The 12,846-nt window shown below is 38.0% G+C and overlaps 1 protein-coding gene across 1 annotated transcript in view; it reads left to right on the top strand.

Moving 5' to 3' along the window:
• The window catches only part of LOC122814313 (zinc-binding protein A33-like), a 112,306-nt gene extending 99,662 nt beyond the window's left edge, over positions 1-12,644 (top strand). The window contains exon 5 of the mRNA XM_044086900.1: positions 8,749-12,644. Coding sequence (XP_043942835.1) covers positions 8,749-9,284 — 536 coding nt within the window. The 3' untranslated portion in view covers positions 9,285-12,644. The remainder of the gene's footprint in view (positions 1-8,748) is intronic.
• The last annotated feature ends 202 nt before the right edge of the window (positions 12,645-12,846 follow it).

Raw genomic sequence — 12,846 nt, 5'->3', positions numbered from 1 at the left:
GCAGCTGGAGCATTCCCACTGGGACACTAGGTATGAGTGAAGAGTTTTTTTGAAGATAGAGTAAGTAGGGGTAGCACAAATGTGTGGTGGTAGGGAGTTCCAGTGTCATGCTAGACTAAAGGATAGAAGATTTTGGTTATTGGATCGTAGTACTCTGTCAGGTAGATGCATTTTAAAGGCAGAAGAGAGGGAGGGACAGAGTGAGTGGTTGAGAATGAGCTTGTGTGCTAAAGTTAGTTGGGTATAGATAAGGTGATTAGGTAGTTCTAGCCAGTTTAGTTTATGGAGAGAGGAACAATGGTGAGTGGAGGACTTATGGCTAGTAGCGAACTTGGCAATTTTGTTGTAACAACATGAGAGTTGAGTTTTCAGAGAGGATTGTAGATTAGTTAGGAGTGGAGCTCCATAGAGAAGGGAGGGTATGAGAAAGGATGTAGAGAGGGTGAGTTTAGTGGTGGGTGTAAGATAATGGTTTTGTCGATAGAGCATACCTAGTTTTTGATGTTTTTTTTTTATATTTAGTTGTATGTGGGAATTAAATTTAAGCTGATTGTCAATTAGCACGCCAAGTAGCTTTGTCTCTGATACCATTTCCAGAGTTGTGTTGTTATGACTAGTGATACAAAATGTGTTATTGTTGAAAGGGGTGACTTTAGAGGGAGTAGATATCATTAATTTGGTTTTAGAAGCGTTGAGTGCTAAATGATTATTTTTCATCCATTGTTCAGTGGTTGAAAAAGCATCTTGAGTTAGCTTTAGAAGTAAAGGGACAGAAGTGGCAGAGCAAATAATAGTTGAGTCGTCTGCATATTGGATGATGTTAGAGAATGGGATAGAGTTACAAAAGTCATTAATAAATATGTTAAAGAGGAGGTGACCTAATATGGAACCTTGTGGAACACCAGTTGGTGTATTAAGGAATGAGGAGGTGGCCTTTTTCCATTTTACTGCTTGACATCTGTTGGATAAGTAGCTGGAGAACCAGTTCAGAGAGGAGAGAGATAAGTTAAGCTTAGAGAGTTTAGCTATAAGAAGACTGTGGGAGATAGTATCAAAGGCCTTAGAGAGATCCAGTAGAAGGGTAGAAACAATATGACCAGAGTCTGGGGCTTTGTTTACAGTTTCCAGGAAGGAGAGGAGGGCTGTCATAGTACTGAGGCCTGGTCTGAAACCATGTTGTGTGGGAGTTAATAGGCCCTTATCTCTGAGGTAAGGTAGAAGTTGTAGTTGGATACACTTTTCAAGGAGTTTAGAGATGGGAGACAGGATAGCTATGGGACAAAAATTAGTGGCATTGTTATTATTGCCTCCTTTATGTAAGGGTATGATAAAGGCCTTTTTCCAAATTTGGGGGACTGTGCCTTCTTGGATAGAACGGTTTATTAAAATACTAATGGGGTAGGCAATTGCTTCGGCAGCTATGCTGAGGAATTGTGAAGGAATATTGTCAGGAGCATTTGAACCTGGTTTCAGTTTTAGAAGAAGTTTTTTTATGGTAGAGGTAGGTATGGGTTTTAAAGAGAAAAGTGAGGAGTGGGAAGAGGGGGTATTTGGAGGTGGGAGTGATGAGGAGGGAGGGAGAGTGGGAAAGGAGGTGGAGGGTGCAGAATGAGAAGATGGGAGAGGGAGTGAACTAGTGGATGTTGGTGGAATGTGAGTGGATGAGGGTGGGGGTAATTTGGATGGTGGTGGAAGGTGAGTGGATGAGGGTGGCGGTAATTTGGAGGGAGTGGAAATGTTAGAAAAGATGAGGTTAATTTGGAAATAGAATCAATGAAGAAAGAGTTAAATTGAGTAGACAGGTGTATGTCAAGAGCATTTGGGTTTGGGGTGGGGGTGACTGTTTTACTGGGATTTAGGAGAGTGGTGATGCCTTTCCAGAATTTCTGATGGCTAGTTTTATTGTTGTTTTGGAGTAAGGAGAAGTAATTTTGTCGACCAGTGGTGATCATCTTTTTTACTTTATTTTGGAGTGTTTTGCATTCATTGTAGAGGAGGGGGGTCTTATTTTTCTGGTAGTGTGTCCAGAGTTTGTCTCTGTGTCACATTGTAGTAAGTGTATCTTTGGTAAGCCAGGGGGCAGTTTTGGTTTTTATTCTTTTTGTTCTTAGTGAGCATGATGGTCTAGGAGGTTTAAGAAGGTAGTGTTGAAATAGGCGACTGCATTATCTAGAGGAAGTGTTTTTAGACTATTCCAATTTATTGCTTTCAGAGAGTTAGAAAAAGCTGTAGGGTTAAAGTTTTTTAGGTTATGAGTAGTAATAACATTATGGGTACGATTGTTATTGTAAGGGGAGAATTTTTTTATCTGATGAAGTCCATTGTTTACAGTTGGATGAAAGCGCTTATTTTAATAAACTTCCGTACTTTTTAATTTAGAGTATCTATGGTTTGAGTTGTTTGTCATCCTAACATTCCCTAACTTTGACTAAAGCCTTAAAAACAATATAAGCATGTAATTAATGGAATGCATTTACTGAATAGTCATTAGGAAAGGAATTCCACAAGCACTACTTAGGAATCATGCTGCCATAACTTATTAATGCATCACCATAATGACATTATGTTGTTTAGGTCAGTCCATTCCTCTGTTTAAACAAAATGCACACTAAGATACCTGTTAATTTAAAGGATTGGTCATTGATTTCCCTTCTGAAACCAAAATAATATGTATGTTATCTTAAACAAAAAAAGGATCCTAGGTTACTACTTAAATGCAATTTCTGATCCAGACTTAACACTGCTGTCACCTTCATTGGTAATACCTTTGCATGGTTGCATAAGTTGAGTATGCTGATGTCACACCTCAGAGGGTATGGTTCCCACCCTCTGAACTTCTGTCCTGGGAATACATTCCTCACTTTAGTTCTGGCACTTCTAAAGATGGCAGCACTTGTAAAGGCATGAGGTCGAGCTGCAAGCTGGTTAGACAAGGAGACTAAGATCATGGTCTACCTGTTGTAGGAGTCACACCTGCAGAAGCTAGAAAGTACAGCAGCTGGCACAGAATGGAAATAAAAATTACATCTGGCAGGACATGGATGACCACCTGTCATTCCTGACTGGTATTACCCATTCCAGGCAGCAGTGTTGACATGGGTATGACAATCTGCAGAGGCAGAGAGCTGAGCAGGTAGCTAAGTGGCAGATTCAGGTGAAAAGACCAGAGTTCTGTACGTACTTCCACTTTTTTCCTTTTTCTTCTTAATTTACATAAGTTATTAAATAATGGTATGGTAATAGTGTGAAGGTATGTTACCTAAATGTTGACATCTATATGCATGTGTGTGTGTGTGTGTGTGTGTATATATATATATATATATATATATATATATATATATATATATATATATATATAATGTTGAAATAGCTGTAGACTTAAAGCTGCATATGTGTATGTATACATATTTATAACAATCTATATCTACTATATATATATATATATATATATATATATATGTATATATGTATATATATATATATATATATATATATATATATATATATATATATATATATATATATATATATATATATATATATGGATCTACCTGACAACACCGACAAACCACAACACAGACAACGAAATCAGAAACACCACATAACCGAACGTTCACAAACACGAAACCTCACATGCCTGACACACCATAATACCGACACAATACCGACAATAAACAAACAAAACAAATCCCCTGTCCAAAAGCACACACACACACACAAAATCCTTACAAACCCACACTAAACCTCACATACACAACTATCTACACCCTTAACCCAAACCCTAACCCTAAGGTCCTTTACTATCGCACACTTACCTAACCCGGCCTAACCCTAACTCACTTAAACCACCCCTAACCCAAAGGCTATCACTATTGCACACTTACCTAACCCGCGCCCTAACCCTAACTCACTTAACCCACCCCTAACCCAAAGACTATCACTATCGCACACTTACCTAACCCGCGCCCTAACCCTAACTCACTTAACCCACCCGTATCCCTAGACACCGTCAATATCGCACACTTACCTTACTCGCACCCTAATGTCCATCACTACCGCATACTTACACAGCCTTTTCCCATGTCAGTCTTCTCAGCGTCGGGGTTTTCATCCGTCGGTCTTCTCAATCTTCGATCTTCTGGTGTCGGCGATCTCCTTGTCGGCGTTCTCAGCTGTCGACGTTGTCAGGTGCTCCCATATATATATATATATATATATATATATATATATATATATATATATATATAGAGAGAGAGAGAGAGAGAGAGAGGTCTATGTCAAATGACTGAGGTTTCATAAACCCAAAATTCATATGACCGAGACCATTTGATCAAGTTTCAGAAAACTAGAACTCTACCTTTTTTTTTTTTTTTTTTTTTACAGGGGATGAGCCCCCTCCCCACACCCACCCTCCCTGCAAATTATGTATACCAACTCTGAGATGACACTGCCGTGAAGAGAAAGGTACAGCAGTAGTGTTGTCACCTCACAGCAAGAGGTTCTCCTGTTCGATTCTCGTCTGGGGTGCCTTCTGCGTGGAGTCTGCATGTCCTCCCTGCATTTGTGTGGGTTTCTTCCAAGTGCTCTGGTTTCCTCTCACATTAAAAAGACATGTGTCTGGAGCGTTTCTCTCCAGGCCTCCACTGAAAATTGGCTTTGTTCCAAGTCAGACTTTTCCAGTTAACAAATTTATTTATTTTATTTATTCCAGTTTGGTGACCGGGGAGGTCCACTGGGCTCGAGAGCACGTTTTCAGTGGAGGCCCAGAGAGAAAAGCTCCATAATACAAAGTTACATCACATAATGAATTACAAAGAAAAATATTTGCATTACAATCAATGAGTAGTATTACAAAACAACTGCACTGTGCCACAATCTCCATTCAAAAACTTTGGGTTTTCAAAAACTCGATCATTCGAGTTTCTGAAACAAATAGGGACCCATATATATAAAAAATACAGTATTCACTGCAGGCCAGAAATTGTTTGGTGATTTGCTAATTTTGTAAGACAATTAATTATTTCCAGAATACTTGACTTGTTGCAGGTACCAGAAGGCTGACCAGAATTAGCCAACACACAGTAGGTAGAGTGGAGGCAAACTGTCAAGTGAAAGACCTGCATACAACTCACTGCAGGCTAAAATGTTCAAATTGTTTTTTTTTTCGTTTTTTTGCACAAATGCCCAAATTAAGAAGTCACTTACTTACAGCTACTTACATGATATCATGTCAGGAAAACAATGTAATCTATGCAGGGCATACTGCAGAGCATGCACAAATTGGAATGCAAATGTTTTAATTTGCATCCCGCCCCCAATCAGACAAGCAGGAACAAGTGCAAATTTATCAAATCAGAGGAAGTCTTGACATCCTTCAGTATTTATTTTCTCAGTAAACAAAGTTAGGAAAAAATAATTGTCCCATGAAGTAAGAAATACATATATTACTGGATGCACAGGCATAGCTTTATAGTTAAGTTAACTGCCCTTGTGAGCTATTTTAAGTCTAGCCAATTATCCCTTGTGAGACTCAAACTCTGCACCTTGTGTTTGTAAGGCAACCAACTTAGCCATTAAGCCACCGCCCAAAATCTGTTTGTTAGGATTTTTCATGTCATGTTTAAATCCCTACTGTGGTATTTAGTAAATGTATAATCTCTGGCAGCCAAGCATATACACATAATGTTAGGTTAACAACCATGCATCCTTGTTCTTCTTTGTGTAGCTGAAGAGAAGATTAATTATGGAAAGAAGGAAATAAAGGCTAACTGAGGGTGCTCATAAGTATAAAAACACTGTTCTAGGAAATCAGTATGCAGATTAAGGAAAACATTCTATTAAAAATAAAATGAAAATGGGCCACTTCTTTTTTAAAGTAATCATTCAGATATAAGTAAAAAGCAACGTCTTTTGGCTTTTCCTGGTTAAGGATCGCCACAGCAGAACTGTACGCTAATGATTTGCAGTTGATTTTTACAGTGCCAAGTAGCCAGCCCAATGCCCAACCTTCAAAGAAGGCACACCCATTCATGCACACACCTACATGCATGTCTTTATATGTCACTCAACCTCGGGGAGGACATGCTGACTCAGCACAGAAGGTGCCCCAGCCGAGAATCGAATAGCAGAACCTCTTGCTGTGAGGTTACAACACTAACCACTGCACCACTGCTGCCTCAATCATTCAGATATAAGTAATAATCAAAACAAATTGCACAAATACTGTAATACTGACATCTTTCCCAACACAATACATTAGTACCATATTGCAGACTATTTTGTTAGTATAAAATGTAGAACCATTTTCATATCTTACACCTACATATCAGTTGCTCACTAAACATTATATTATAAAGTACATAATGATGGAACACTTAATTTTCAGTCAATTTACTCTCCCCATTTTGTGTGTCTTTTTACTCTCCCTATCTTTTTTTTATTTTATTATGCATTACTTTGCATTTCTTTTTTTCCTTTCTCTCCCATTTATGTTCTGTTTTCTACAGGAACCCATCCACATTCCTCACAAATCAGGTATTGTTCTAGATCATTATCTGCATGCCCAGGAATGTATTCCAATGGTCAAGTGTTGGCTTTGGTCCTTTAGGCATACTGACACGGAGCCGCCAGGAAAACCATGAAAGACATTCGCTTTGGGACCTAGTCGAGTATGCGGTGGAGCAGGTAGTGGACAGGCCCATGTAGGACAATCTTCAGTTTGTGCTGACCTCTGAGTCACCAGTGGCTTCCTCCCCATTGTCATCAGGGCCACCCATAAGGCAGTGGAAACATTTGCTGTCCTTCAGACCAGGGTGGCTTTGTTTTAACTCTTCTTTACCTCCCTCCTTCCATAACCCTCTCTCCTTTATCCTTTACCCTACTTCTGTGCCCAACTTTCCACTCATATAATAAAGATTTGAGAAATAGTGGGTCTGCCCCTGGCAGAAACATAGTACCCTCTTCTCCTACCTCCTCCAGCACAACCCTCTTAATGTTTCCTTGAGTGTGTCTCCTGTTTTGTGTCTCCCCATTTCCGTCTTTCTTATCTGCCCCTTTCCCACCTTTCAAAGAACCAGTTAATGTGTCCAAATAAGGACACCCTTATAGAAAATGCAAAAACTCCTATTTAGTTTTTTAATTCATTCTGAAAAGCTGCACTGATTACTGGTTCTCTTAAGTACCTAAATTAGTTCAAGTGAGTGTGCATATTGCCTCCTTCATCTACAACTTCAAAAAAAAAAAATCTGAAGTCAAACAAATTTTAAACAATAATTAATTAATTAATTCATAACTGACCATTATTTTTCCCATTTTATATTGTAGAAAGTGGGTGTTTCTTTGCTCAGGTTTTCTCATTTCCATAAACATCATAGATAGCTTGCACTCGGTATATCTGCTTAGAGGTGTAGTTATGCTCTGTGCCGACAACTGCTATAGAAATGCAAACCTTGACCCTATGAATACCATCCCATCCCTTTACTTTAATGACATCTTATTATTTTAGATGTTTATATTCTGTAAAAACTGGTTAATAAAATGTGCAAAAGTACTATGCAAAATGTTATGGCCTTTTGGTTAAAATCAAGTCTGGCATCTGTTCTTGTTAGTTTAAGGACACATGTCCACATTTTATCTTTTTGTGAAGTAGCACTGTAGTTCATAATAAGGGCATTGTATAATTTTGCTGTTTTTTTTTTATTAAAATTAATTAAACCAGTACTCTTTTTTGATAAATGATGAAACATGTTAAAGAAGATAGGAGCTGACCAGACCTTCTCTGGTTAATAGCAGTACTCCCTTGCTGGAAAACATTGAGGGTGATATTTATTTTTCATCACCATTATAAATGATTATATAAAAATTAAACTTTCTTTCACAAATCAGTGTGCAGGAACGTCATGAGAAACCGAATGTAAAATAACTGTTAGCCTGTACAATTTCTTAAATGTTTTTGCTGCCATTCATGTCAATGTAGTTTTGTTATGTAAGCATTGCAACATACACCAAGCTCCAAGTGTCAAGTTTTCTGAGACATTAAATTACAACTGATTGACACAGAGTGCACTGTTTGTGTCTTAGTGATGGTGTAGTGCCAAAGTCTGATTAACCCTTACCAGATATGTTAGTATAGAGAGAGAAAGCCCCAGCTGCAACTCAGGTGATCACTGTTTGATTAGCAGCTTGAGTGCCTGGAGGAGTTTGCCTGGGAAAGGAGAGGAATAACAAAGCTCAGCCTGCTCACCTTTCTCAATGACAGTTGTGTCCTCATGGCACACTTTCCTCAGTAGTGTTCCTGGTGTAGACTGGGGATCCATTGAAGTACTTGTCTTCAGTGGAAAAAGTCCCACCTTGTCACATCACATATGGAAGTATGGACATGCATCACAGCAGCCCTTGCATGCCAACATCTGGACACCATAGACATATGAAGGGAGATAGGGCTATAATTGAAGTAATCCTCTTAGTTCCTTGGCTTTCTCACTGCCTCCAGTGGCAGCTCACATTGCCAGTAAAGTGAGCTGGCATGGTTAGGACCAGATCACAGAATTCTCAGTGGACTGATGATGGCTGCAGGCTGATAGGGTAGCCAAGCTGCAACAGATGTAGAGACCAACCTACAGGAGTGGGATTTTTGGGGGGGGCATCAAATTTCCTTAATATAGTACATATTTGAATGCTTTGTTGAAACCTTGAAATGTGCTCATTTATTACTATGAAATGATGTAATCAAAATGTTTATTTTCACAGTTCCATCACCTCTGACCCTGGATCCAGACACAGCACATCCTAATCTCATTCTGTCTGAGGACCTGACCAGTGTGAGATATGATGAAGTTACACAGTATCTCCCTGACAATCCTAAGAGATTTAATACGTATATCTGTGTACTTGGGAAAGAGGGCTTCAATTCAGGGCGACATTACTGGGAGGTGGAGGTGAAGAACAAGACTGCATGGGATGTGGGTGTCACCAGAGAATCCAGCAATAGGAAGGGAAGCTTTGAAATGGGGGCAAAGCATGGATATTGGAGGATGACTCTGAGGAATGGGAATAAGTACACAGTTACAGGTTCATCATTAACCCTTACTGTGAAACCCCAGCGGATTGGAGTGTACCTGGACTATGAAAGGGGTGAGGTGTCATTGTATAATGCTGACAACGTGTCCCATATCTACACATTTACTGACAAGTTCACCGAGACAATCTATCCTTACTTCAACCCCTCTCTTAAATATGATGGGAAAAATGAAGAGCCCATGAAACTATTTCACTTGAAACTGTAATCTGAATAAGAAATTATTCTAGTACTCAGTTTTATTGTATTCTTTCTATTGCAGTCATTTTAAAAAGACCACTATCAGAAAAAGGTAGAATGCTAGTGAAAAATGAATTATTTTATTGTACAGTAAACATTTTTTTGTATTACCACAAGTAATTTGCTAATTTAACATTGTGATCAAAATAATTGTAATGTTACTTCCAGTGGATTTTGCAAAGTAAAGTTGAAAGTTTAGGATTTATTTAGGATGTTTATACATAGCAAGTCAAAGTGACAATTTTATCTTGCACTCTACCAAATTTAATTGTAATAGGCACTGCTATATGTGCTTGGGTTCTTTTGTTGCACAAGTGAAAATTCTCCAAACTGGTACATTAAAATAATTAGTGCAAAACTCAAAAGATCACGGAAAGAAAAAATATATATGCAACGCTGATGGTATTGTGTTATAACTCAGTAGGTATGTCATTAGGATATTTATGTATCCATCTGTCTCTGCATTTATGTAAATAAGCATGTATTTATTTGTTTGCTTTTGTTAACTTGAAGACTATGGCGTATTTCCAGATAAGGCCTGAGAGAAAAGCTCCATTTTCTTCAGGCAGTTCGAAAATAGTACACAGCAGGTCCTTGACTTACAACAGGGCTCCATGTTGATGATATCATCACAAGTCAAGTTTGTCATAAGCTGAAAACACCCATAGATTGTGCTGGACTTTTCAATACTGCTTGAACCATACAAATGCATAAATTAATACACATAAATGCTGATAACCATCAAGTCCAGGTGTTGTAAGTCACATACATATAAGTTGGCGGCATGCTGCACAGCTAAAATGAGAAATAAGACTCACATGTATATATGACAATGCAACACAGCAGTAACATATTGCAACATAACATATCTTAAGACAATGGCTGTCCAGGTAAGATGTTTTAATAGCAGTAACAGTTTGTAGGGCTATGCAAGTTTAATTTCTTAGTGAATCAGGGATGGTTTACCATGCCTCAGGACTTTGACCTTCATAATTCCAAAAACAAATACAGTAATAGCATTAGAAAACATTAGCCACCCATATGAAGGAGATCATTTTTCCACACCAATCCTTACTATTTTTTCTTATCCCCAAATCATCAAAGTGTGAAGATGTGAATAGCTTGTTGATCCAGTCACATATTTTTCCTGGAAATGTGTCACTCATTTCCATGACTCAGTGATATGAATGACTGCCCATTACAGCATCTTCAGTACAAACTGTTTTAAGCATTGCACCATTTTGCTGTATGAAAAGACAAGTAACTGAAAGGCTTTCAGGTTCTGATGTTCTACTTACAAATAAGACTACTGCTTGTGATATGTCAAATCAAGGGTTGAAACATGGGCAGCACAGAGGTGCAGTGCTTAGAATTTCTGCTGGCTTCATTTATAAACTCTGATCACTATTTCTGTGAAGTTTGCATGTTTGTATCTAGTTTTCCTGGGTTTTGTTCTGGTGGTCTGGTTACCTCTGGCTTTTAAAATATGTTGGTTGACTTACTATTCTAAATTTTTTGTTGCCTTTGTGGCTTATATTTTGTCTTAAAAAAGGTCAGACAAGGCAGCTCAGCTGAATATCTTTAAACATAAATATGCAGAGATCAGCACTACAGGGAATAATTAAATGGACAAACATTGGAATCCCAAACATACAGGACATCTTTTTATTGTCCACCAAGTGCGCACTCAAGAATTAAAGCAATGTCTGTGGCTAAGTAATAATTTTACAAATATTATTAGTGGCAAAAATATTTGCTGCCTGTTCTGGTCAGCACATATTGTCCACTTTCTAAGTACAGTGGAATATTTTTAGCTACTGTGACCATTTAGTATGACTGCTGATGTAATTTGAGTCAAACGGGAAGCAGCTAATGAGGCCCTCACCCAGGCATCAGCTTGATTTTTTTTTTAATGCTAGATATAATGAAAGTGCACATGTGATGTTTCTATTATGTGTTCTAGTGTGTAACAGGTATGGTTCCAGACATAAACTACAGACAGATCAAACAACCAGACTTAGCTTTACCCAGATGTAACAAACAAAAGTAAAAGCATTTATGGGGAGACAAGCTCCTCCTGGGCTCATTTCCCATATAGGAGATGTTCATTTTACTCATATATACTAAGTCCACAGTCAGACTAATGTGGAGAGAAGAACATAGTGAATCACTGCCAGACATGTGGTAGAAGCAATGCCAGCAATGACTGTCACTGAGAATCAGCTCTTGACAAGCCACAGCTCAACCAAATGGGAGTAATGAGTTGTGACCTTATCCACTTCAAACTCAAATAGTAATAAGGAACCTGCCATTAATGAATAAAATTGTCTCCCAAGGAATCACAGACGGATGTCATAAGGTATTTCTTTTCATTACTTCTCATTGACATTATAAGGCATTTCTTTATTATTTTTCAGTGTCCTGTCTACATGATGACTCCACCTAACAACACTAGGTTAAATCAGAACTGGATTACAGAGTGGTTCCTTGCTGCTAATGCAGACTCAGATTATGTGAGCTGGTAGAAAATGCAGTCTATGCAGTAAAGGTTTTAGAATGTGGAGGATTTTGGACCTTTATTCATCCATATATTAAAAAATAAAGAGTTAAAAAGTGTGGCTGACTTCTATCTATCTATCTATCTATCTATCTATCTATCTATCTATCTATCTATCTATCTATCAAGTTGCAAAGCAGATGTAGCAAACCACAAAATAAGTGATTTAAGTCTCACATTATGCATAATGCAGGTGATATGGGCAGTAGCTATGTACGTTAGTGGTAAAAGTAGTGGGTAGGCCAGAATTTCCAGAGCTGGACAAATAAATATTTAATGGGTATATTCTGTTAGATGCATCTTTGTAAAGAGCTTATTTTGAACAAGATAAGCTTCTATGTACCACACTTAGTCATTTCTAAATACATATTCTCTCATGTGACCTAGTCTGTGAAAGTATGCACCATACAAGGGTTTGTTTGTTTTCCCTTTAGCGTATTTGGCCAAGTATCAGGTTTCAAGACACTGTGTATATAGTTTTGCACTAAATATCACCACATTGACAGGTTTACTTGATAACCCATGATGCACCTGACATGCATGTTAAATGTCTACCCTGCACTATGCATACTGGTTTTGGTACCCTTACAGAAGACCAAACAAAAGCTGTCTCAGGCTGACCCATGGCAAAACTACAATTTATTGGACTTTAATAAACACAAAATAAAAAAGATTCGCACTTTTTCACTTCTTATGAACTTCAGATAATCCTATAGTTGTTTACCCTGTTTAAATACACTAAAGAGCAACCTCATTGGTTAATACACACACACACACACACACACACACACACACACACACTTTCCTTAAAGCAGCACATTCCTTTTATCCAATATTCACCACGCAAAAATATATAAAATATAAATGTAACATATAAAATACATAACACCAATACAAAAACACTCAACTCACGTCTAAAAACAGGCCTGAAAAACAAAAGAGCCAATAAAAAGAGCAATAGAAATACTTAGTT

Source organism: Protopterus annectens, chromosome 10.part0 (genome assembly GCF_019279795.1).
Source record: "Protopterus annectens isolate FY-2018-M chromosome 10.part0, PAN1.0, whole genome shotgun sequence".
In the NCBI taxonomy this organism is placed as follows: domain Eukaryota; kingdom Metazoa; phylum Chordata; order Ceratodontiformes; family Protopteridae; genus Protopterus; species Protopterus annectens.
Note: the sequence above shows the minus strand (reverse complement) of the source record. Positions and strands in the feature narration are given on the sequence as shown.